The 27,471-nt window shown below is 52.7% G+C and overlaps 1 protein-coding gene across 1 annotated transcript in view; it reads left to right on the top strand.

The window, feature by feature from the left end:
• LOC147091127 (dynein axonemal heavy chain 2-like) overlaps positions 1-27,471 on the top strand; it is a 141,610-nt gene that overhangs the window by 59,057 nt on the left and 55,082 nt on the right. The window contains exons 19-25 of the mRNA XM_085977168.1: positions 5,241-5,433; positions 12,507-12,707; positions 21,143-21,299; positions 21,422-21,596; positions 23,398-23,561; positions 24,110-24,271; positions 25,591-25,694. Coding sequence (XP_085833294.1) covers positions 5,241-5,433; positions 12,507-12,707; positions 21,143-21,299; positions 21,422-21,596; positions 23,398-23,561; positions 24,110-24,271; positions 25,591-25,694 — 1,156 coding nt within the window. The remainder of the gene's footprint in view (positions 1-5,240; positions 5,434-12,506; positions 12,708-21,142; positions 21,300-21,421; positions 21,597-23,397; positions 23,562-24,109; positions 24,272-25,590; positions 25,695-27,471) is intronic.

Raw genomic sequence — 27,471 nt, 5'->3', positions numbered from 1 at the left:
AGAGTCTATTTAATCAGCGCACTACAGCAAACAGTCTACAGAGTCTATTTACTCATCAAACAGCAGAGTCTATTTAATCAGCGCACTACAGCAAACAGTCTACAGAGTCTATTTACTCATCAAACAGCAGGCTCTATTTAATCAGCGCACTACAGCAAACAGTCTACAGAGTCTATTTACTCATCAAACAGCAGAGTCTATTTAATCAGCGCACTACAGCAAACAGTCTACAGAGTCTACTCATCAAACAGCAGAGTCTATTTAATCAGCGCACTACAGCAAACAGTCTACAGAGTCTATTTACTCATCAAACAGCAGAGTCTATTTAATCAGCGCACTACAGCAAACAGTCTACAGAGTCTATTTAATCAGCGCACTACAGCAAACAGTCTACAGAGTCTATTTACTCATCAAACAGCAGAGTCTATTTAATCAGCGCACTACAGCAAACAGTCTACAGACTCTATTGAACCAGAGTCTTCTCTGTGCCCTCTCCAGTGCAATCACACCTGTCTTAGCGATATTGTTCAAACTCTTGCAGCAGCTCCGGGTCCTTAACAACTCCTGTCTCAAAGGTATTACACCACAAAACATCACACAACGAGGCGTCACACCACAACACCACACACATCACACCGCAACACGTCACACAACGAGGCATCGCACACATCACACCGCAACACGTCACACAACGAGGCGTCACACCGCAACACCGCACCGCAACACGTCACACAACGAGGCGTCACACTGCAACACCGCACACATCACACCGCAACACGTCACACAACGAGGCGTCACACTGCAACACCGCACACATCACACAACGAGGCGTCACGCCACAACGCAACACGTCACACAACGAGGCGTCACACCGCACACATCACACCACAACACGTCACACAACGAGGCGTCACACCGCAAAACCGCACACATCACACCGCAACACGTCACACAACGAGGCGTCACACCGCACACATCACACCACAACACGTCACACAATGAGGCGTCACACCGCAAAACCGCACACATCACACCGTAACACGTCACACAACGAGGCGTCATACCGCACACATCTCACCGCAACACGTCACACAACGAGGCGTCACACCGCAAAACCGCACACATCACACCGCAACACGTCACACACTGAGGCGTCACACCACACACATCACACCGCAACACGTCACACAACAAGGCGTCACACCGCAAAACCGCACACATCTCACCGCAACACGTCACACAACGAGGCGTCACACCGCACACATCACACCGCAACACGTCACACAATGAGGCGTCACACCGCAACACGTCACACCGCAACACGTCACACACCGCAACACGTCACACCGCAACACGTCACACACCGCAACACGTCACACAACGCGGCGTCACACTGCACACATCACACCGCAACACCGCAAACATCACACCGCAACACGTCTTGCAACACGTTTCATGCAACACCTCACACGTCACACTGCGTCGCTGCACGAAGCATCACACCGCAAAGGGCAAATTAAAATCCCGCTTGGTTAAAGTAAGCACTATTTAATTACCACAGGTTGAAATACATCAGCACTGTCTTTATACAAACATTCAGGTTTCTGCCAGTGTTATGTTGAGCAGAGCGGAACTGGGTACAAGACAATTAGTGTGCCTACGAATATACCATGAATGATCATTTTACCTCTCTATCACCCACTCTCTGTGTACATAGGACCCTTAATATATAACAACGTGACTGTATTTAGAGTGAAAATGAGGATTAAAAACAGCTGAGAAATGATGAGCTAATTCACTTAGAAACTGATCAGTCAGCTTCCTGTGTGCAATCCGTTAACTGGCCGTTGACCGGGTTAACTTGTACTGGTGAGCTACTTTGTCAGAATAGTACTCACAGAAATGGGACACAAGTGCTGCGGCACTCCCCTGGGAATAGAGCACAAAGGAATTTCACCCAGCGGGTGGGAAACCTGGAGCCCACCCGGGAGAAACGTGGGAAAGTTTGCAACCTCATTCACTTCAACTCCACCCTACCTCGGCTACCGGTCCAGCAACACCTTCAAATTCTCATCCTCGTGTCCAAATCCCTCCATGGCCCTCGCCCCGCCCCCCCCCCTCCCTATCTCTGTAACATCCTCCAGCCCCCTACAAACCTCCCTATCTCTATAACCTCCTCCAGCCCCTACAACCCTCCCTATCTCTGTAACCTCCTCCAGCCCCCTACAACCCTCCCTATCTCTGTAACCGCCTCCAGCCCTACAACCCTCCCTATCTCTGTAACCTCCTCCAGCCCCCTACAACTCTCCCTATCTCTGTAAACTCCTCCAGCCCCACAACCCTCCCTATCTCTGTAACCTCCTCCAGCCCCTACAACTCTCCCTATCTCTGTAAACTCCTCCAGCCCCACAACCCTCCCTATCTCTGTAACCTCCTCCAGCCCCTACAACCCTCCCTATCTCTGTAACCTCCTCCAGCCCGACAACCCTCCCTATCTCTGTAACCTCCTCCAGCCCCCTACAAACCTCCCTATCTCTGTAACCTCCTCCAGCCCTACAACCCTCCCTATCTCTGTAACCTCCTCCAGCCCCCTACAACCCTCCCTATCTCTGTAACCTCCTCCAGTCCCTACAGCCCTCAATATCTCTGTAACCTCCTCCAGCCCTACAACCCTCCCCATCTCTGTAACCTCCTCCAGCCCCTACACCCCTCCCTATCTCTGTAACCTCCTCCAGCCCCTACAACCCTCCCTATCTCTGTAACCTCCTCCAGCCCCTACAAGCCTCCCTATCTCTGTAACCTCCTCCAGCCCCACAACCCTCCCTATCTCTGTAACCTCCTCCAGCCACTACAACCCTCCCTATCTCTGTAACCTCCTCCAGCCACTACAACCCTCCCTATCTCTGTAACCTCCTCCAGCCCTACAACCCTCCCTATCTCTGTAACCTCCTCCAGCCCCTACACCCCTCCCTATCTCTGTAACCTCCTCCAGCCCCACAACCCTCCCTATCTCTGTAACCTCCTCCAGCCCCACAACCCTCCCTATCTCTGTAACATCCTCCAGCCCTACATCCCTCCCTATCTCTATAACCTCCTCCAGCCCCCTACACCCCTCCCTATCTCTGTAACCTCCTCCAGCCCCCTACAACCCTCCCTATCTCTGTAACCTCCTCCAGCCCCTACAACCCTCTCTATCTCTGTAACCTCCTCCAGCCCCTACAACTCTCCCTATCTCTGTGACCTCCTCCAGCCCCCTACAACCCTCCCTATCTCTGACCTCCTCCAGCCCCCTACAACCCTCCCTTTCTCTGTAACCTCCTCCAGCCCCCTACAACCCTCCCTATCTCTACAACCCTCCCTATCTCTGTAACCTCCTCCAGCCCCTACAGCCCTCAATATCTCTGTAACCTCCTCCAGCCCTACAACCCTCCCTATCTCTGTAACCTCCTCCAGCCCCGACAACCCTCCCTATCTCTGTAACGTCCTCCAGCCCCTACAACCCTCCCTATCTCTGTAACCTCCTCCAGCCCTACAACCCTCCCTATCTCTGTAACCTCCTCCAGCCCCTACAACCCTCCCTATCTCTGTAACCTCCTCCAGCCCCCGACAACCCTCCCTATCTCTGTAACCTCCTCCAGCCCCGACACCCCTCCCTATCTCTGTAACCTCCTCCAGTCCCTACAGCCCTCAATATCTCTGTAACCTCCTCCAGCCCTACAACCCTCCCGATCTCTGTAACCTCCTCCAGCCCCTACAACTCTCCCTATCTCTGTAACCTCCTCCAGCCCCTACATCCCTCCCTATCTCTATAACCCCCTCCAGCCCCGACAACCCTCCCTATCTCTGTAACCTCCTCCAGCCCCTCAACCCTCCCTATCTCTGTAACCTCCTCCAGCCCCTACAACCCTCCCTATCTCTGTAACCTCCTCCAGCCCCCACAACCCTCCCTATCTCTGTAACCTCCTCCAGCCCCACAACCCTCTCTATCTCTGTAACCTCCTCCAGCCCCTACAACTCTCCCTATCTCTGTAACCTCCTCCAGCCCCACAACCCTCCCTATCTCTGTAACCTCCTCCAGCCCTACAACCCTCCCTATCTCTGTAACCCCCTCCAGCCCCTACAACCCTCCCTATCTCTGTAACCTCCTCCAGCCCCTACAACTCTCCCTATCTCTGTAACCCCCTCCAGCCCCTACAACCCTCCCTATCTCTGTAACCTCCTCCAGCCCTACAACCCTCCCTATCTCTGTAACCTCCTCCAGCCCCGACAACTCTCCCTATCTCTGTAACCTCCTCCAGCCCTACAACCCTCCCAGATCTCTGCGCTCCTCCAATTCTGGCCTCTTGTCCATCCCCCACTACCTTCGCCCCACCATTGGCGGCCGTGCCTTTAGCTGCCTGGGCCCCGAGCTCTGGAATTCCCTCCCTAAACCTCGCCACCTCTCTCTCCTCCTTTAAGACACTCCTTAAAACCGACCTCTTTGACCAAGCTTTTGGTCACCTGTCCTAATACAGGAAACTCTCGATTTACCGGCACCTAAATAACTGTAAATCTCTGTTAACCGGCAAAATTCAGGGGTAGGTTCAGGTAAGTTTTACTTCATATTAGTGGCCGTTGCTGGATCTGTGGCCGTGTAACCGGGGTTCCTGCACCTGTTGATAAGCAGCAGGTGTATTGATTTCTTTGTGGGTTCAATGACGAGACATTTATGAAAGAGAATGTCTTTTAATCTAAAGCTTGTTCAACAAGTTCACAGCATTACAGGAGACACCATCTTAGAGATCCCTCTAAAACGAAAGTAAAACTAAACTGCTTGTCTCTCACATGCCCTCTGCTGGTCAGGCATAAGTAATCAATCAGGCAAACATGCTGGTAAGGCATCATAATCAAGCAGGCAAATACCATCACTATTTGCTGATATCATTACAACAGGGACGCCTGGATCTTGTGGCCGGGGTTCCTGCACATGTTGCTAAGCAACAGGGACGCCCGGATTTGTTGCTGTGTACGGGGCTCTCGTACCTTTTACTATACCTCTCTGTAATCCGGACTTTTTGATAAACCGGCACCACACCGGTCCCGTCGGTGCCGGATAATAAAGAGTTTCCTGTATCTCCTTATGTGGCTCGGTGTCAAATTCTGTTTGATAATCGCTCCTGTGAAGCACCTTGGGACGTTTTACTACGTTAAAGGCGCTGTACAAATGCAGGTTGTTGTTACAATGCACTTTCTTCCTGTAGAGAATGATGAGGAGATTAAGAAGATCCAAGGTCTGATCAGTACCGGCATGACGACCAACGCTTCAAATCTTCAGAACTACCTGAAAACCTGGGACACTTATCGCGAGATCTGGGAGATCAACAAAGACTCTTTCATCCGTCGGTATCAACGCCTCAAACCGGCCGTGTCCTCCTTCGACGCAGATATTGCCCGGTGAGAGATCCCCTTCCCTCCGATTCAAACTGCTCTCTAGTACAACGCTGCTTTCAGCCCACTGACTGCATTACCCTGCTTCATGTGTGTGAGCCTAGACATTGACCGTCATCAGCTGATTTGATTGAAGGTGGGGGACTTTGAAGCCAGGACCCATCCTGGCTTCACCCAACACCCATACTCAAGCACCTACCAATAAAGGGTCACTGGAGAGTAATCGGGCACAGGAACCCTGGCTGATTTTATTCCCATCCCAAGCTTGGAGCACTGAGGACAGTTGTACCACCCCTACTACACTTGGAGCACTGTGCACAGTTCTGGTGTCCATATACCCTGGTTAGACCACACTTGGAGCACCGTGCACAGTTCAGGTCTCCATATACCTTGGTTAGACCACACTTGGAGCACCGTGCACAGTTCTGGTCTCCATATACCCTGGTTAGACCACACTTGGAGCACTGTGCACAGTTCTGGTCTCCATACACCCTGGTTAGACCACACCTGGGGCACTGTGCACAGTTCTGGTCTCCATATACCTTGGTTAGACCACACTTGGAGCACCGTGCACAGTTCAGGCCTCCATATACCTTGGTTAGACCACACTTGGAGCACCGTGCACAGTTCAGGTCTCCGTATACCCTGGTTAGACCACACTTGGAGCACTGTGCACAGTTCTGGTCTCCATATACCCTGGTTAGACCACACTTGGAGCACCGTGCACAGTTCAGGTCTCCATATACCTTGGTTAGACCACACTTGGAGCACTGTGCACAGTTCTGGTCTCCGTATACCCTGGTTAGACCACACTTGGAGCACTGTGCAGAGTTCTGGTCTCCATATACCCTGGTTAGACCACACTTGGAGCACTCTACACAGTTCAGGTCTCCATATACCTTGGTTAGACCACATTTGGAGCACTGTGCACAGTTCTGGTGTCCATCTACCTTGGTTAGACCACACTTGGAGCACTGTGCACAGTTCTGGTGTCCGTAGACCCTAGCTAGACCACACTTGGAGCACTGTGCACAGTTCAGGTCTCCATATACCTTGGTTAGACCACACTTGGAGCACTGTGCACAGTTCTGGTCTCCATATACCCTGGTTAGACCACACTTGGAGCACTCTACACAGTTCAGGTCTCCATCTACCTTGGTTAGACCACACTTGGAGCACTGTGCACAGTTCTGGTCTCCATATACCTTGGTTAGACCACACTTGGAGCACTGTGCACAGTTCTGGTGTCCGTAGACCCTAGCTAGACCACACTTGGAGCACTGTGCACAGTTCAGGTCTCCATATACCTTGGTTAGACCACACTTGGAGCACTGTGCACAGTTCTGGTCTCCGTATACCCTGGTTAGACCACACTTGGAGCACTGTGCACAGTTCTGGTCTCCACAGACCTTGGTTAGACCACACTTGGAGCACTGTGCACAGTTCTGGTCTCCACAGACCTTGGTTAGACCACACTTGGAGCACTGTGCACAGTTCTGGTCTCCATATACCCTGGTTAGACCACACCTGGAGCACTGTGCACAGTTCTGGTCTCCACAGACCTTGGTTAGACCACACTTGGAACACTGTGCACAGTTCTGGTCTCCACAGACCTTGGTTAGATCACACTTGGAGCACTGTGCACAGTTCTGGTCTCCACAGACCTTGGTTAGACCACACTTGGAGCACTGTGCACAGTTCTGGTCTCCATATACCCTGGTTAGACCACACTTGGAGCACTGTGCACAGTTCTGGTCTCCATATACCTTGGTTAGACCACACTTGGAGCACTGTGCACAGTTCTGGTCTCCATATACCCTGGTTAGACCACACTTGGAGCACTGTGCACAGTTCTGGTCTCCATATACCTTGGTTAGACCACACTTGGAGCACTGTGCACAGTTCTGGTCTCCATATACCCTGGTTAGACCACACTTGGAGCACTGTGCACAGTTCTGGTCTCCATATACCTTGGTTAGACCACACTTGGAGCACTGTGCACAGTTCTGGTCTCCATATACCCTGGTTAGACCACACTTGGAGCACTGTGCACAGTTCTGGTCTCCATATACCTTGGTTAGACCACACTTGGAGCACTGTGCACAGTTCTGGTCTCCATATACCCTGGTTAGATCACACTTGGAGCACTGTGCACAGTTCTGGTCTCCATATACCTTGGTTAGACCACACTTGGAGCACTGTGCACAGTTCTGGTCTCCATATACCTTGGTTAGACCACACTTGGAGCACTGTGCACTGTTCTGGTCTCCATATACCTTGGTTAGACCACACTTGGAGCACCATGCACAGTTCTGGTCTCCATATACCTTGGTTAGACCACACTTGGAGCACTGTGCACAGTTCTGGTCTCCATATACCCTGGTTAGACCACACTTGGAGCACTGTGCACAGTTCTGGTCTCTGTGTATACCTTGGTTAGACCACACTTGGAGCACTGTGCACAGTTCTGGTCTCCATATACCCTGGTTAGACCACACTTGGAGCACTGTGCACAGTTCTGGTCTCCATATACCTTGGTTAGACCACACTTGGAGCACTGTGCACAGTTCTGGTCTCCATATACCCTGGTTAGACCACACTTGGAGCTCTGTGCACAGTTCTGGTCTCTGTATACCTTGGTTAGACCACACTTGGAGCACTGTGCACAGTTCTGGTCTCCATATACCCTGGTTAGACCACACTTGGAGCACTGTGCAGAGTTCTGGTCTCCATATACCCTGGTTAGACCACACTTGGAGCACTGTGCACAGTTCTGGTCTCCATATACCTTGGTTAGACCACACTTGGAGCACTGTGCACAGTTCTGGTCTCCGTATACCTTGGTTAGACCACACTTGGAGCACCGTGCACAGTTCTGGTCTCCATATACCCTGGTTAGACCACACTTGGAGCTCTGTGCACAGTTCTGGTCTCTGTATACCTTGGTTAGACCACACTTGGAGCACTGTGCACAGTTCTGGTCTCCATATACCCTGGTTAGACCACACTTGGAGCACTGTGCAGAGTTCTGGTCTCCATATACCCTGGTTAGACCACACTTGGAGCACTGTGCACAGTTCTGGTCTCCATATACCTTGGTTAGACCACACTTGGAGCACTGTGCACAGTTCTGGTCTCCGTATACCTTGGTTAGACCACACTTGGAGCACCGTGCACAGTTCTGGTCTCCATATACCCTGGTTAGACCACACTTGGAGCTCTGTGCACAGTTCTGGTCTCTGTATACCTTGGTTAGACCACACTTGGAGCACTGTGCACAGTTCTGGTCTCCATATACCTTGGTTAGACCACACTTGGAGCACTGTGCACAGTTCTGGTCTCCGTATACCTTGGTTAGACCACACTTGGAGCACCGTGCACAGTTCTGGTCTCCATATACCCTGGTTCGATCACACTTAGAGTACTGTGCAAAGCTCTAGCCTCCATATTACGAAAAGGTTACAGAGGCATTGGAGAAAGTGCAAAAAAGATTTAGAAGCATGATACCAGAAGTGAGAGGTTATAACTAACAGGAAAGATTGAACAGGCTGCAGCTCTTTTCTCTAGGAAAGTGAAGGCTGAGGGGTGACCTGATAGCGGGCTTTAAAATGATGAAAGAGTTCGATAGAGTGGACGTAGAGACACTTGTGGGCGAGACCTGAACCAGGGGTCATACTATAAGATAGTCACTAATAAATCCAATCGGGAATTCAGGAGAAACTTCTTTACTCAGAGAGTGGTGAGAATGTGGGACTCACTGCCACAGGGAGAGGTTGAGGCGAATAGCAGAGATGTATTTAAGGGGAAGCTAGATAAACACACGAGGGAGAAAGGAATAGAAGGATATGGTGATGGGGTGAGATGGAGAGGGGTGGGAGGAGGCTGGTGTGGAGCAGAAACACCGTCACGGAGCAGTCGGGCCGAATGGCCTGTTCCTGTGCTGCACACTCGGTGTGATTCTGAAGAAAGGCTGAAGCATGAAGACTTTCTCAGCTGGAATAGTAATCTTTAGCAGAGATTTTCCGAATGATGAAAGGTTTCGGTAGGGTGAAGAGTGGGAGACTTTCCACTGGCTGCTGAATTGGTAATCAGGAGTTAGACTTTCTAGATTATCACTGGATAATGCGAAGACATTTTTCACACACAGGGTTATTCGAGCATAGAATGCTTTACCTGTTGAGGCAATGACTGTAGTGTTATTCAACAGAGAATTGGATAAGGATTTGGAGAGGCAGAGTATAAGTGGGATTGGAGAGCTCCAGAGACGAGCCAGGCACAATGTGCCTCTTGTCCTTCTGGCTATAATTAGTATGATACCATCAAATCAAATCAAATCAACTTTTATTGTCATTGTTCGTGCACAAGTGCAGTACAACGAAATATAGGCTGTGGGACTTGACCCTACGCTAAGGCTTCTCAATCGAGGGCAGAATCACATGTTATAGCTCCAACGTCACGCCACCCAGTGATGTTCCATCCATGATGTTGGCGGGTGCCGCCAGCCCCTCGACTCACTCCAACTTTTGTAAGAAACAGTTATTAGATTCATGGATGAAGTTTGACTCTTAGAACAGAAATTAAAACTGCGGTTAGGAATAAATAGGGGAAGTATCAGCAAGGTCAAGTAACAAACACTGAAAGGCCTGAAAGTGATAAGGGGATCGTAAAATGTAAGACAACACAGGGTGGTGGTACCATAGCTAGACAAAATGAAGCCGAAAAGTCATAAAATGTCCTTAAAGAAACATAACAAAACATTCACAATATATATTAATGATCTAGACGAGGGAACTAGATGTAATATCTCCAAGTTTGCAGACGACACAAAGCTGGGTGGGCGTGTGTGCTGTGAGGAGGATGCCGAGAAACTCCAGTATGATTTGGACAGGTTGGGTGAGTGGGCAGATGTATGGCAGATGCAGTATAATGCGGATAAATGCGAGGTTATCCACTTTGGTGGCAAAAACAGGAAGGCAGATTATTATCTGAACGGCAATAGATTGGGAGAAGGGGAAGTGCAATGAGACCTGGGTGTCCTTGTGCACCAGTCGCTGAAGGTAAGCATGCAGGTGCAGCAGGCGGTTAAGAAGGCAAATGGTATGTTGGCCTTCGTAGCGAGAGGGTTCGAGTACAGGAATAAGGATGTCTTGCTGCAGTTGTACAAGGCCTTGGTGAGACCACACCTTGAGTATTGTGGGCAGTTTTGGTCGCCTTATCTGAGGAAGGATGTTCTTGCCACGGAGGGAGTGCAGCGAAGATTCACCAGACTGATACCTGGGATGGCAGGAATGACATATGAGGAGAGATTGGGTCGATTGGGCTTATACTCGATGAAGTTTAGAAGAATGAGAGGGGATCTCATTGAAACTTATAAAATTCTAACAGGACTAGATACAGAAGGATGTTCCCGATGGCGGGGGAGTCCAGAATCAGGGGTCACAGTCTAAGGATAAGGGGTAAGCCATTTAAGACAGAGATGAGGAGTAATTTCTTCACCCAGAGAGTGGTGAACCTGTGGAATTCTCTACCACAGAAGGCAGTTGAGGCCAATTCATTAAATATATTCAAGAAGGAGTTGGATATATTTCTTAAGGCTAAAGGGATCAAGGGATATGGGGAGAAAGCAGGGACAGGGTACTGAGTTTGGATGATCAGCCATGATCTCATTAAATGGCGGAGCAGGCTCGAGGGGCCGAATGGCCTACTCCTGCTCCTATCTTTTATGTTTCTATTCCTCAGAAAGTTAAGAGAAAGGCCTCGTCAGCCAGGCAGAAAGGGGCAGTGAGGGTTGTCTTCCCGCACCACACTTGGATTATAGATGATTGACAATAGATAGATCACAGCCCACTGAAATAACTATAAGAATAGAGGGCTGAGAGAGGGAATCAGACAGCGAGGGGCGAAGGCTGCTTCGAGGTGGAAATCAATGCTGGCTCAGGCCTAACACCTTGACTAAGTTTAGCCTCTGAGGTGGATCAATGCTGGCTCACGCCTAACACCTCCAACAGCTCGGGGGACGAATCAACAGAAGTGACTGATGTGCTGACTGCAGAGACTTGCTGACCCAAGACCTCCGCGCTGCCTCATCAGACATCCAACCAACCATCCGTCCGATCGTGGCGTTCCGCTTCGTGAGCCGTAGATCGCTCTCTACTGTCTCGGGTTGTGTGTCTAGTATACTCAGCTTAAAGCATATGTAATGTCTGATTATGCATTAAAACTGTAGCTCTTTAATGGCCCAGAAATTCGGGTACCCACGGGTGAGTGCGCACTGGGTACTCACCCGTAAGCCCAACGAAAGTGTCGGTTTCGTGCATGCGCGGGAAACCGGAACTTCCAATCCCTTGAAAGAAGGGGTTGAGAGGTGGAACGCGTGCGTGGGAGAGGCAGCGCGTGCGCATCGAACTTACGTTTTTTTCCAGGTTTCTCCGGGAGGGTAAGTCTCCAGCAGTTACACTTTTAAAAAGCAGGCGCAAGGCCTGCTTTTAACAAGGTAAGTGGTGAATTAAGTAAAATTAAAACATTTTTTCCACAGGTTTATTATTTTTAAGTACTTTAAAGAAAGGTAAGTTTATTTTTAGCCCCATTAGAAAATGTAATTAATTTTTTCAAAAATTTAAATTATTGTTTAAAATAGTTATTTCATGTAATTTATAGTTATTTTAAAAATGTGATTTAAAAAAAAAATTTTACTTGAAGTTTTAGTGATGTTTTGGGGCTTATAGTATTTAGAGGTTTGACAGCTCTTCCTGTCAAACTTATGAATGAAGCATTCCCTGCTCCCATTGGCTCTCCATGGCCCACGTGATCCCAGGGGACGCTTCGAACTAACTGCGCCCCTGGGATACACAAGCACTGCGCGCCGGCAGTTGGAGGAGGCCCAGGATCGGAATCCCACGCGGGCCCACAGCTCAACGGGCCGGCGCACTAGGTAAGTGCAGGTCGGGGGCTTGCACCCGCGGGAAGCCCCCGACCCGAATTTCTGGGCCAATAAAAGCCTTACAACTTCTAAAGCCCTGTTGGGTAATCTGTGTGTGAGCCTGTGATCCTAATCTTACACTTTGCTCTTCCCCTTGCAGCTACACGGAGGTGGCCAACAACGTCCAGAAGGAGGAGACTGTGGTGCAGATTCAGTTTGTGCTCCTTGATTGCTCCCCGCTGAAATTCTCCCTGGTTCAGCACTGCAACGAGTGGCAAAACAAGTTCACCACGCTGCTGAGTGAGATGGCAGGCTGCATGCTGCTGGACTTCCAGGACTTTCTTGATGAAAATAGAACCAGGTGGGTACACACGCCTCTTTGGCCTGGATAACCTAGCCCTGTCTGTTTCTATCAGAATTAGGAGCAGGAGTCGGCCATTCGGCCCCTCGAGCCTGCTCCGCCATTCAATAAGATCACGGCTGATCTTCCACCTCAACTCCACTTTCCCGCCCGATCCCCATATCCCTCGACTCCCCCAGAGTCCAAAAATCTCTCGATCTCAGCCTTGAATATACTCAACGACTGAGCCTCCACAGCCCTCTGGGGCAGAGAATTCCAAAGATTCACCACCCTCTGAGTGAAGAAATTCATCCTCATCTCAGTCCTCAATGGCCGACCTCTAATCCCGAGACTGTGACCCCTGGTTCTAGACTCTCCAGCCAGGGGAAACAGCCTCTCAGCATCTACCCTGTCAATCCTCCTTCTGTTTTCTTCCTGAGAATCTGGACGTTCTCTTTTCCACCACCCTCAGTTAATCACGAACGGACAGGAAAGCTCTCCCCTTTTATCTTTTAAAAGGCGGCTCTCACTCTCTCTCCGGGGTCCAGTTCCACAGACACTCGCAGCTCTCCAGCACCTGGGGTCCAGTTCCACAGACACTCGCAGCTCTCCAGCACCCGGGGTCCAGTTCCACAGACACTCGCAGCTCTCCAGCACCCAGGGTCCAGTTCCACAGACACTCGCAGCTCTCCAGCACCCAGGGTCCAGTTCCACAGACACTCGCAGCTCTCCAGCACCTGGGGTCCAGTTCCACAGACACTCTCAGCTCTCCAGCACCTGGGGTCCAGTTCCACAGACACTCGCAGCTCTCCAGCACCCGGGGTCCAGTTCCACAGACACTCGCAGCTCTCCAGCACCTGGGGTCCAGTTCCACAGACACTCGCAGCTCTCCAGCACCTGGGGTCCAGTTCCACAGACACTCGCAGCTCTCCAGCACCCGGGGTCCAGTTCCACAGACACTCGCAGCTCTCCAGCACCCGGGCTCCAGTTCCACAGACACTCGCAGCTCTCCAGCACCCGGGGTCCAGTTCCACAGACACTCGCAGCTCTCCAGCACCCGGGGTCCAGTTCCACAGACACTCGCAGCTCTCCAGCACCCGGGCTCCAGTTCCACAGACACTTGCAGCTCTCCAGCACCCGGGGTCCAGTTCCACAGACACTCGCAGCTCTCCAGCACCCGGGGTCCAGTTCCACAGACACTTGCAGCTCTCCAGCACCTGGGGTCCAGTTCCACAGACACTCGCAGCTCTCCAGCACCTGGGGTCCAGTTCCACAGACACTCGCAGCTCTCCAGCACCTGGGGTCCAGTTCCACAGACACTCGCAGCTCTCCAGCACCCGGGGTCCAGTTCCACAGACACTCGCAGCTCTCACTCTCTCTCCGGGGTCCAGTTCCACAGACACTCGCAGCTCTCCAGCACCCGGGGTCCAGTTCCACAGACACTCGCAGCTCTCCAGCACCCGGGGTCCAGTTCCACAGACACTCGCAGCTCTCACTCTCTCTCCGGGGTCCAGTTCCACAGACACTCGCAGCTCTCCAGCACCCGGGGTCCAGTTCCACAGACACTCGCAGCTCTCCAGCACCCGGGGTCCAGTTCCACAGACACTCGCAGCTCTCCAGCACCCGGGGTCCAGTTCCACAGACACTCGCAGCTCTCCAGCACCCGGGGTCCAGTTCCACAGGCACTCGCAGCTCTCCAGCACCTGCGGTCCAGTTCCACAGGCACTCGCAGCTCTCCAGCACCTGGGGTCCAGTTCCACAGACACTCGCAGCTCTCCAGCACCCGGGGTCCAGTTCCACAGACACTCGCAGCTCTCCAGCACCCGGGGTCCAGTTCCACAGACACTCGCAGCTCTCCAGCACCCGGGGTCCAGTTCCACAGACACTCGCAGCTCTCCAGCACCTGGGGTCCAGTTCCACAGACACTCGCAGCTCTCCAGCACCCGGGGTCCAGTTCCACAGACACTCGCAGCTCTCCAGCACCCGGGGTCCAGTTCCACAGACACTCGCAGCTCTCCAGCACCCGGGCTCCAGTTCCACAGACACTCGCAGCTCTCCAGCACCCGGGGTCCAGTTCCACAGACACTCGCAGCTCTCCAGCACCCGGGGTCCAGTTCCACAGACACTCGCAGCTCTCCAGCACCTGGGGTCCAGTTCCACAGACACTCGCAGCTCTCCAGCACCCGGGGTCCAGTTCCACAGACACTCGCAGCTCTCCAGCACCCAGGGTCCAGTTCCACAGACACTCGCAGCTCTCCAGCACCCGGGCTCCAGTTCCACAGACACTCGCAGCTCTCCAGCACCCGGGGTCCAGTTCCACAGACACTCGCAGCTCTCCAGCACCCGGGGTCCAGTTCCACAGACACTCGCAGCTCTCCAGCACCCAGGGTCCAGTTCCACAGACACTCGCAGCTCTCACTCCCTCTCCGGGGTCCAGTTCCACAGACACTCGCAGCTCTCCAGCACCCGGGGTCCAGTTCCACAGACACTTGCAGCTCTCCAGCACCCAGGGTCCAGTTCCACAGACACTCGCAGCTCTCCAGCACCCGGGGTCCAGTTCCACAGACACTCGCAGCTCTCCAGCACCTGGGGTCCAGTTCCACAGACACTCGCAGCTCTCCAGCACCCGGGGTCCAGTTCCACAGACACTCGCAGCTCTCCAGCACCCAGGGTCCAGTTCCACAGACACTCGCAGCTCTCCAGCACCCAGGGTCCAGTTCCACAGACACTCGCAGCTCTCCAGCACCCGGGGCCAGTTCCACAGACACTCACAGCTCTCCAGCACCCAGGGTCCAGTTCCACAGACACTCGCAGCTCTCCAGCACCCGTGCTCCAGTTCCACAGACACTCGCAGCTCTCCAGCACCCGGGGCCAGTTCCACAGACACTCGCAGCTCTCCAGCACCCAGGGTCCAGTTCCACAGACACTCGCAGCTCTCCAGCACCCGGGCTCCAGTTCCACAGACACTCGCAGCTCTCCAGCACCTGGGGTCCAGTTCCACAGACACTCGCAGCTCTCCAGCACCCGGGGTGCAGTTCCACAGACACTCGCAGCTCTCCAGCACCCGGGGTCCAGTTCCACAGACACTCGCAGCTCTCCAGCACCCGGGGTCCAGTTCCACAGACACTCGCAGCTCTCCAGCACCTGGGGTCCAGTTCCACAGACACTCGCAGCTCTCCAGCACCTGGGGTCCAGTTCCACAGACACTCGCAGCTCTCCAGCACCCGGGGTGCAGTTCCACAGACACTCGCAGCTCTCCAGCACCCGGGGTCCAGTTCCACAGACACTCGCAGCTCTCCAGCACCCGGGCTCCAGTTCCACAGACACTCGCAGCTCTCCAGCACCCAGGGTCCAGTTCCACAGACACTCGCAGCTCTCCAGCACCTGGGGTCCAGTTCCACAGACACTCGCAGCTCTCCAGCACCCGGGGTGCAGTTCCACAGACACTCGCAGCTCTCCAGCACCCGGGCTCCAGTTCCACAGACACTTGCAGCTCTCCAGCACCCGGGGTCCAGTTCCACAGACACTCGGAGCTCTCCAGCACCCGGGCTCCAGTTCCACAGACACTCGCAGCTCTCCAGCACCTGGGGTCCAGTTCCACAGACACTTGCAGCTCTCCAGCACCCGGGGTGCAGTTCCACAGACACTCGCAGCTCTCCAGCACCCGGGGTCCAGTTCCACAGACACTCGCAGCTCTCCAGCACCCGGGGTCCAGTTCCACAGACACTCGCAGCTCTCCAGCACCCAGGGTCCAGTTCCACAGACACTCGCAGCTCTCCAGCACCCGGGCTCCAGTTCCACAGACACTCGCAGCTCTCCAGCACCCGGGGTCCAGTTCCACAGACACTCGCAGCTCTCCAGCACCCGGGGTCCAGTTCCACAGACACTCGCAGCTCTCCAGCACCCAGGGTCCAGTTCCACAGACACTCGCAGCTCTCCAGCACCCAGGGTCCAGTTCCACAGACACTCGCAGCTCTCCAGCACCCGGGCTCCAGTTCCACAGACACTCGCAGCTCTCCAGCACCCGGGGTCCAGTTCCACAGACACTCGCAGCTCTCCAGCACCCGGGGTCCAGTTCCACAGACACTCGCAGCTCTCCAGCACCTGGGGTCCAGTTCCACAGACACTCGCAGCTCTCCAGCACCCGGGGTCCAGTTCCACAGACACTCGCAGCTCTCCAGCACCCGGGGTCCAGTTCCACAGACACTCGCAGCTCTCTCTCTCCGGGGTCCAGTTCCACAGACACTCGCAGCTCTCACTCTCTCTCCGGGGTCCAGTTCCACAGACACTCGCAGCTCTCCAGCACCCGGGGTCCAGTTCCACAGACACTCGCAGCTCTCCAGCACCCAGGGTCCAGTTCCACAGACACTCGCAGCTCTCCAGCACCCGGGGTCCAGTTCCACAGACACTCGCAGCTCTCCAGCACCTTAACCCACAGTGGCCCCCTGTCGCGTGTGAGCCCCAGGCAGCTGAGTGGCGGCATGCTGTTTGATTCTTGATTGTCAGTGCGTCCCTCACCCACACAGACACTTAGCAGCAGCAGTTACTGTACAGTGGTGAGGAACAAGGACTCTGCCTGGTGCTCCCTGGTCCCGAGCCTCGACATGCTAAGGCCAAAAGTCAGCTAACTAGGAACCGAACCGTGGGCCTGCCTGGCCCATCCGACCGAGCTCCCCGAGAACATTTTCGTTTTTAAAATTGCTAGACGTGACTTAATATTAATGGACCAATGCTTAATTCCCTCCTATGACCTTCCACTGTTCTAGCATAGCTGTTCAGCCGTCTAAGATAAACAGGTAGCACAGACGGAGGGAGTTGACATGAATGTACTAAGTGTTGCCCACAAACATGGGCAACAATAATTCCCAGGCTAGGGTGGCCAGTGGGAGTCTCCCTCTCATTGCAAGCACCAACATCATTGTCAGCCACCTGATCCGGCACTATTCGTAAAGGTGTTCCCTGGTCCCGAGGAGATTCTTCAGGGAAAAAGTTGACCGGGAAGGTGGACGAGATGGTGGCCGCACATACATGCGCAAACGTTTTGTTACTCTTGACAGTACAATACTCAGCTGGAGGAGTTTGCCGAAACATTGATTCACTCACATCACCATCCCTGTCGATGTGTGACAAAAATCATAGAACAGAATCATAGAATGGTTAAAACACAGTAGGAGGCCATTCGGCCCATCGAGCCCGTGCCGGCTCTCTGCAAGAGCACTTCAGCTAGTCCCACTCCCTCGCACGTTCCCTGTAGCCCTGTAAATGTTGTCCCATCAGGAACTTATCCAATTCCCTTTTGAAAGCCACGATTGAGTCCGCCTCCACCACCCTCTCAGGCAGCGCATTCCAGATCATAACCACTCGCTGCGTAAAAAAGTTTTTCCTCATGTCGCCTTTGGTTCTTCTGCCAATCACCTTAAATCTGTGTCCTCCGGTTCTCGACCCTTCCGCCAATGGGAACAGTTTCTCTCTATCCACTCTGTCCAGACCCCTCATGATTTTGAACACCTCGATCAAATCTCCTCTCAATCTTCTCTGTTCCAAGGAGAACAACCCCAGCTTCTCCAGTCTATCCATGTAACTGAAGTCCCTCATCCCTGGAACCATTCTCGATATGTAGGCAAATCTCAGAGAAATGTGCAAATAATAAGGTAATAATAATGGGGGATTTCAACTTCCCCAATATTAACTGGGATAGTCAGAGTGTGAAAGGCTCAGAGGGTGTAGAATTCTTAAAGCGCATCCAGGAGAGCTTTTTGAGCCAGCATGTAGAAAGTCCTACAAGAGAGGGGGCGGTACTGGACCTAATTCTAGGGAATGTGGCCGGCCAAGTGGAAAAAGTGCTAGTAGGTGAGCACTTTGGTGACAGTGACCATAATATGGTAAGATTTAAGGTGGTCACGGAAAAGGACAGGGATGGGCCGGAAATAAAGGTTCTAAATTGGGGGAAGGCCGATTTTAATAGGATAAGGCAGGATCTGGCCAAAATGGACTGGGATCAGCTACTTGTAGGAAAATCCGCATCGGAGCAATGGGAGGCTTTCAGAAGGGAGATTGAGATCATACAATGGCAACATGTTCCCGTAAAGGTCAAGGGTGGTTCCAAAAACCACAGGGAACCTTGGATGTCAGGGAATATACGAGAATGGATTAGGAAAAAAAGGAGGGCTTTTGGCAGATACAAAAGGCTAAAGACGGAGGAAGCCCTAGGGGAGTACAAAAAGTGCAGGGGGATACTTAAAAAAGAAATGAGGAGATCAAGGAGGGGCCATGAAATAACACTGGCGAGCAAAATAAAGGAAAATCCTAAGGTGTTTTATAAGTATATTAAGGGTAAGAGGATAACTAGGGAAAAAATAGGGCCCATTAGGGACAAAAGTGGCAATCTGTGTGTGGAGCCGGAAGATGTAGGAGGGGTTCTAAATGAATTTTTTGCATCTGTTTTCACTATGGTGAAGGACGATGTAGACATAGAAATAGGGCGGGGGGACTGTGATATGCTCGAACATATTAACATCGAGAGGGAGGAGGTATTGGCGGTTTTAGCAGGCCTAAAAATGGATAAATCCCCAGGCCCGGACGAAATGTATCCCAGGCTGCTGTGTGAGGCAAAGGAAGAGATTGCGGGGACTCTAACACATATATTCAGAACCTCTCTGGCCACAGGGGATGTGCCAGAGGACTGGAGAACCGCTAATGTAGTACCATTATTCAAGAAGGGGAGTAGGGAAAAACCGGGGAACTACAGGCCAGTGAGCCTAACATCAGTGGTAGGTAAATTATTGGAAAAAATTCTGAGGGACAAAATTAGTCTCCACTTGGAGAGGCAAGGATTAATCAGGGATAGTCAACATGGCTTTGTCAAGGGAAGATCATGTCTGACTAATTTGATTGAATTTTTTGAGGGGGTGACTAGGTGTGTGGATGAGGGTAACGCAGTGGATGTGGTATACATGGATTTCAGTAAGGCCTTCGATAAAGTCCCGCACAGGAGACTGGTCAAGAAGGTAAGAGCCCATGGAATCCAGGGTGCCTTGGCACATTGGATACAAAACTGGCTTAGTGGCAGAATGCAGAGGGTGATGGTCGAAGGTTGTTTTTGTGACTGGAAGCCTGTGGCCAGTGGGGTACCACAGGGATCGGTGCTGGGTCCCTTGCTGTTTGTGGTCTACATTAATGACTTGGATATGAATGTAAAAGGTATGATCAGTAAGTTCGCGGATGATACAAAAATTGGTAGGGTGGTAAATAGCGAGGAGGGTAGTCTCAGTCTGCAGGACGATATAGATGGGTTGGTCAGATGGGCGGAACAGTGGCAAATGGAATTTAACCCGGAAAAGTGCGAGGTGATGAACTTTGGGGGGACTAATAAGGCAAGGGAATACACAATGAATGGTAAGACCCTAGGCAAGACGGAGGGTCAGAGGGATCTGGGTGTGCAAGTACACAGATCCCTGAAGGCGGCGGAACAGGTGGATAAGGTGGTAAAAAAGGCATATGGGATACTTGCCTTCATTAGCCGAGGCATAGAATATAAGAGCAAGGAGGTTATGATGGAGCTGTATAAAACACTGGTTAGGCCACAGCTGGAATACTGTGTGCAGTTCTGGTCGCCACACTATAGGAAGGATGTGATCGCTTTGGAGAGGGTGCAGAGGAGATTCACTAGGATGTTACCAGGGCTGGAGCGCTTCAGCTATGAAGAGAGACTGGGCAGATTGGATTTGTTTTCCTTGGAGCAGAGGAGGCTGAGGGGGGACATGATTGAGGTGTACAAAATTATGAGGGGCATAGATAGGATGGATACTAAGGAGCTTTTTCCCTTAGTAGAAGGGTCAATAACAAGGGGGGCATAGATTCAAGGTAAAGGGCGGGAGGTTTAGAGGGGATTTGAGAAAGAACTTTTTCACCTAGAGGGTGGTTGGAGTCTGGAACTCACTGCCTGAAAGGGTTGTGGAGGCAGGAACCCTCACAACATTTAAGAAGCATTTGGATGAGCACTTGAAATGCCATAGCATACAAGGCTATGGACCAAATGCTGGAATATGGGATTAGATTAGACAGGGCTTGATGGCCGGCGCGGACACGATGGGCCGAAGGGCCTCTATCCGTGCTGTATAACTCTATGACTCTAAATCTTTTTCTGCACCCTCTCTAAGGCCTTCACATCCTTCCTAAAGTGCAGTGCCCAGAATTAGACACAATACTCCAGCTCAGGCCGAACCAGTGTTTTATAAAGGTGGTTCATAACTTCCTTGCTTTTGTACTCAGTGCCTCGATTATGAAGCCCAGGATCCCGAATGTTTTTTTAACCACTTTCTTAACGTGCCCTGCCACCTTCAATGATTTGTGCACATAAACCCTCCAGGTCTCTCTGTTCCTTGAGGATTGTACCCATTAGTTTATATCCGTTTGCAGTGTCCTAACTTGCACTCGTCTCTCCTCTGACCATTTAGAGTCAGCCACGTCCCGCAGAACTTGGAAGAACTGACCTCTGGTCTCCAGCTCCTGGAACTGCTTCAGAACGAGCTCCCAAAGACCGAGGCGCACATCCCACCCATCCACGAGCAGTTCAACATCCTGGAGAAATACGAGTTCCAGATAGAAGAAGACGTAAGTGCGCAGCTGGCGTTGTGAGCAGCGTGCCCGGTTGCGCGCCCCTCCCCCCACCCCCCGCTGTTTCTTACGTTTTCTCTGTTGCCCCCTCTCTCTCTCTCTCATTCCCTCTCTCGCAGATCCAGCACCGACTGGAGTCGCTGAACGGCGAGTGGCTGAACTTCCAGCAGACCATCGTGGACAGCGAGGCCATGCTGAAGAAGCAGAAGGAGAGGTTCAGGGGCGGCCTGATCCACTCGGCGGAAGAGCTGAAGAAGAAAACTCTCAACGCCATCGAGGATTTTACCCAGAGAGGTAGACAAGTGCTTAACTGCCCAAGGCAGGGACCGATATTGCCTGCTTCTCTAACTACAGTAGCTGTTAATTCACGGTGCTACAATGTTCAACCAGAGCCGTTCAAGAAAGAATTTTCATTTCTATAGCAACACTCGCGATCTCAGGATGTCCCAAAGTGCTTCACAGCCAATTAAGTACTTTTGAAGTGTAATGTAGGGAAATATGTCAGCTAATTGCAAGCTCCCACAAACAGCAATGTGTTAATGACCAGATAATCTGTTTTTAATGATGTTGGTTGAGGGATAAATATTGGCCCCGGGACACCGGGGAGAACTCCCACCCCCTGCTCTTCTTCAAAATAATTCCGTGGGATCTTCTCCATCCACCTAAGAGAGCTAATGCGGCCTCAGTTTAACATCTCATCCGAAAGACAGCCCCTCCGACAGTGCGGCACTCCCTCAGTTACTGCCCCTCCGACAGTGCGGCACTCCCTCAGTACTGCCCCTCCGACAGTGCGGCGCTCCCTCAGTACTGCCCCTCCGACAGTGTGGCGCTCCCTCAGTACTGCCCCTCCGACAGTGTGGCGCTCCCTCAGTACTGCCCCTCCGACAGTGTGGCGCTCCCTCAGTACTGCCCCTCCGACAGTGCGGCGCTCCCTCAGTACTGCCCCTCCGACAGTGCGGCGCTCCCTCAGTACTGCCCCTCCGACAGTGTGGCGCTCCCTCAGTACTGCCCCTCCGACAGTGTGGCGCTCCCTCAGTACTGCCCCTCCGACAGTGTGGCGCTCCCTCAGTATTGCCACTCCGACAGTGCGGCGGTCCCTCAGTACTGCCCCTCCGACAGTGCGGCGCTCCCTCAGTACTGCCCCTCCGACAGTGCGGCGCTCCCTCAGTACTGCCCCTCCGACAGTGCGGCGCTCCCTCAGTACTGCCCCTCAGACAGTGCGGCGCTCCCTCAGTACTGCCCCTCCGACAGTGCGGCGCTCCCTCAGTACTGCCTCTCTGACAGTGCGGCGCTCCCTCAGTACTGCCCCTCCGACAGTGTGGCGCTCCCTCAGTACTGCCCCTCCGACAGTGTGGCGCTCCCTCAGTACTGCCCCTCCGACAGTGTGGCGCTCCCTCAGTACTGCCCCTCCGACAGTGCGGCGCTCCCTCAGTACTGCCCCTCCGACAGTGCGGCGCTCCCTCAGTACTGCCCCTCCGACAGTGCGGCGCTCCCTCAGTACTGCCCCTCCGACAGTATTTTGTGCTCAAGTCTCTGGAGTGGGGCTGGAACCCACGACCTGCTGACTCCGAGCTGAGAGTGTTCCCCACTGAGCCCCGGCTGACACCTTGAAACACTAATTTATTTGCATCAGTCTTGGTGTGAAACTTACTCGATTCGCTGTTAACTACTTGGTGAATGGCCTCTGACGAGAATCCCTTGTTTCAGCTATTTGAACAGATTAATGACTTGGTTAATATAGTCAAACATCGGAACGGCATCCGAATTGTGTAGATCCACACTGGCATTGGATCTCGAGAGAGGAAAGTAGGGGACGGGAACAATCGGTGCTGTTGATAAAGTGCCTGATTCACATCCACAGGTTCAGAACGCGCTGCTGGGAGGCGGGGAACAGGATGGTTTAGTACAATATTTGCGGCGGGGGGTGGCGGCGGTCGGAGTCTGTGGAGATTTTCCTCACTGGCATTTATTAAGCGAGCGATGCTGGTGGTCTGAGAGTACAAGAGGAGGCTGACTCCCTCCCGCCACGGCACCGCTGTCAAGGGCCAAGATGTCCCAGCAGGTGTAACGATCGGCCATTTTATATCCTCTGCAGGGCCCTTCAGCAGTTCAGTCAGCACCGACGTCGCCCTGGCTATGATCGCTGAACTGCGGCATAACCTCAACGTCCTGAAGCAAGAGGAAAACACCATCCGCAGCGGCCTCAACATCTTCAAGATCGACCAGCCCCTGTCCAAAGAGCTGCAGACCCTGGAGAGGGTGAGGGAGCGCTGGTCAACGGATCACACAGCACAGGAGGAGGCCATTCGGCCCATCGTGCCTGTGCCGGCTCTTTGAAAGGGCTCTCCAATTAGTCCCACTTCCCCCCCCCCCCCCCCTGCTCTTTCCCCACAGCCCTGTGAATTTTTCCTCTTCAAGTATTTATCCAATTCTTGAATTGTGTTATGGGGAGCGGGCTGGGAAGTGGCTTTGAGCCCTAGATCAGCCGTGATCTTATTGAATGGCGGAGCAGGCTCGAGGGGCCAAGTGGCCTACTCCTGCTCCTATTTCTTATGTTCTTAGGTTCCCCTTTTGAAAGTTACTGTTGAATCTGCTTCCACCGCCCTTTCAGGCAGCACATTCCACATCACAACAACTCGCTGCGTAAAAACATTCTCCTCATCTCCCCTCTGGTTCTTTTGCCGATTATCTTCAATCTGTGTCCTCTGGTTACCGACCCTCCCACCACTGGGAACAGTTCCTGTTAATTTTACCCATGTATCATTCACGACTCATGGACATCTTCTGAAGTTTGCTTTGGTTTCTAGGACCTGGACTACCTCCAGCAGGCGTGGCAGGTCACCAGGCAGTGGGAAGAATCGTGGGCGGAGTGGAAGTGGGGCAAGTTCAGCATGTTGCAGACGCAGGTGATGGAGAATACGGCCATGGGATACTACAGGAAACTCAACAAACTCAACCAGATTCTCAAGGTATTTAACTCAAGATCTGCCCACCTCTCGAGGACGGGCAAAGTGCCCCTTTCTTTACTCAGACAGGATCTTGCTGCCAATCTATTTACCAGTGCGCTTAAAGTAACACACAGACCAATAGAAAGACTTGCAAAGACCTGCATTTCTCCAGCACATTTCACCACCTTAAGACGTCCCAAAGCGCTTTACAGCCAATGAAGCACTTTTTGAAGTGTGGTCACTGTTGTAATGTAGGAAACGCGGCAGCCAATTTGCGCACAGCAAGCTCCCACACACAGCAATGTGATAATGACCAGATCATCTGTTTTTAGGTGTTGGATGAGGGATAAATATTGGCCCAGGACACCGGGGAGAACTCCCCTGCTCTTCTTCGAAATAGTGGCCGTGGGATCTTTTACGTCCACCTGAGAGAGCAGACGGGGCCTCGATTTAACGTCTCATCCGAAAGACGTACCTCCGACAGTGCGGCACTCCCTCAGTACTGCTCCTCCGACAGTGCGGCACTCCCTCATTACTGCCCCTCCGACAGTGCGGCGCTCCCTCAGTACTGCTCCTCCGACAGTGCGGCGCTCCCTCAGTACTGCTCCTCCGACAGTGCGGCACTCCCTCAGTACTGCTCCTCCGACAGTGCGGCACTCCCTCATTACTGCCCCTCCGACAGTGCGGCGCTCCGTCAGTACTGCCCCTCCGACAGTGCGGCGCTCCCTCAGTACTGCCCCTCCGACAGTGCGGCGCTCCCTCAGTACTGCCCCTCCGACAGTGCGGCGCTCCCTCAGTACTGCCCCTCCGACAGTGCGGCGCTCCCTCAGTACTGCCCCTCCGACAGTGCGGCGCTCCCTCAGTACTGCCCCTCCGACAGTGAGGCGCTCCCTCAGTACTGCCCCTCCCACAGTGCGGCGCTCCCTCAGTACTGCCCCTCCGACAGTGCGGCGCTCCCTCAGTACTGCCCCTCCGACAGTGATGCGCTCCCTCAGTACTGCCCCTCCGACAGTGCGGCGCTCCCTCATTACTGCCCCTCCGACAGTGCAGCGCTCCTTCAGTACTGCCTGCTGCACCTGCATGCTTACCTTCAGCGACTGGTGCACAAGGACACCCAGGTCTCGTTGCACTTCCCCTTTTCCCAATCCATTGCTGGCTAAAGAACTCCCCCATCCTACTGAGAATTTCTGCCGTAGGTACGATGTCCGTTTTTGAAAATAAGGACAGCTGCAACAACAAAGGAAGGACAGCTGATGCCAGTCCCTAAGGTGTCAGCAGTTTACAGGGTTCACTATTCAGAGCAGAAAGGGCTAATTGCACGTTTGTGTTATGCTCGTCAGGATAGGAACTGGGACGTTATAGCAGCTTCGAAGAACAAGGTGCAGCAGTTTAAGAAGACAATGCCACTGATCACAGACTTGAGGAATCCAGCCATGCGTGACAGGTGAGCTTGGAACATCTTTTCCTCTGCCTCTTTGGTCACCTGCCCTGATTTATCCTTACGTGGCTCGGTGTCAAATTTGTTGTCTTACAATACTCCTGTGCAGCGCCTTGGAACGTTTTACTAGGGTAAAAGGGCGCTATATAAATGCAAGTTGTTGGTGTTGTCGTTTGTTGTTCCCAGGTACGCCGTCCCTCACTTTGGCCCGGGGCTGCACACCTTGGGCTGGATTTTTGCCAGCCCTCGGGAGGCGGGACTGCCGGGAAAATGGCAGAATTTGGGGGCAGTTTTTTTGGCTAATCCCTATTTTGAGCCCTGAAGTGTGGGCTTCCCGACGGCTCTGAACCTCGCCAGGGTCAGCGAGGCGGGCCGTCAGTCTGCGGGGGTCGGAGGGTCCGGTGTGCAGGTGAGTAATGGGTGCATGTGTGCAGAGGTAAGTGTGTGAGGTAAGTGTAAAGTGTTTTACTAAGTTTTACTTACCTTTACTTTCTCCTGCAGGCTTCCTCCCTTCAGGTCTCGGGAGTCCCTCAGCTCACCGGCACAGAAAGCAGAATGGCCGCTGAACTGTCAAAAGCTGCAGCCTCTGCTTTCTGGTCAGGAAGGCTTTCTAATTGAGTCTTGAGCAAAGACACAACTTAGAAGACAGATTGCCGGTGTTTGAGAGCTTCACAGAGCCGTCAAACGCTGACCTTGCATCTGTCAAAAGCTCTTGACAGATGAAATGTCAATCACTGACGTCACCAGTAACCGGCTTTCCCTTAATTGGCCTGCTGAGCCCGCTGGGCGGGGCTGAACAAGGTCAATCAAGGGAAAGTAGCGTGGGTTGGCCACAAGTCGACGGAGGCGGGGCTACAACCCAAAAAGTGGGAGTCCCGCCTCCAAAAGCTCCCCATTGACAAAATCCAGCCCCTTTTCTCCTCAGTTGTCCGAATCTCTGGCTTCAGTTTTCAGCCTGTTAGAGGCCATGTTTAACAGCCATGTAGCGGGGTCCAGGAGCCAGAGGGAAAGCAGGGCAGTAAAGGTGCTTCAAAGTTATTTGTTTTTACACAAAAGACTTCTTGTGGGGGGTGGTGGCGGGTGGGGGGAAAGCTTCATAACTGGGCAGCCGTGATTTCCTGTGCTTCAGTATTACTGGAGGAAAATCCGAGCCTGTGCATTTCCTGACGTGTGCTCGTGCAGCACAGACGGAAAAAGCACCCTTCGCTTTGAAAATAGTGTCTGTATATTAAATGGTTAAATGTGCTCCACGGCCTTTATTCAAAAAGTAGCTACATATGCTGATAAAATACGACTTGAGGGCTGTATGTTATTTTAATCCAGCAGGTCATGCTATCTTGCCTATATATATATATATATATATATACAGGTAGACTATCCTTTATCCGAACTTCCAAAAACCGAAACCCTCTAAAAACCGAAGGTTTTTTCATTCAGCGTAAGTCGTGCGCACGACATGACCAGAGTGGCGCACGACTTACGCTGAGCAGGGCAGAGGGTCACTGAGTTCCCTCCTGGGTAGGAGATTGCAGGCCGAGCCGGGCAGTTGTGAAGGAGGTATACCGGGAGAGTGAACCCAACAATACAGCGGCCTGTCCGATATTCTTTTCTCCCCACCCCCCCCCCCGACCCCCGACCCCCCCGCCGACCCCCACCCTTTCGGATAAGGGATAGTGTATCCTTTATCCGCACTTCCGAAAACCGAAATCCTCTGAAAACCGAAAGTGTTTTCGTTCAGCGTAAGTCGTGCGCACGACCCCGACCCCCGCTGACCCCGACCCCC

This window comes from Somniosus microcephalus, unplaced genomic scaffold (assembly GCF_052327205.1).
Source record: "Somniosus microcephalus isolate GS21.2 unplaced genomic scaffold, FLI_Smic_1.0 unresolved_chr4, whole genome shotgun sequence".
In the NCBI taxonomy this organism is placed as follows: Eukaryota; Metazoa; Chordata; class Chondrichthyes; order Squaliformes; family Somniosidae; genus Somniosus; species Somniosus microcephalus.
This window is presented reverse-complemented; position numbering and strand designations above follow the sequence as displayed.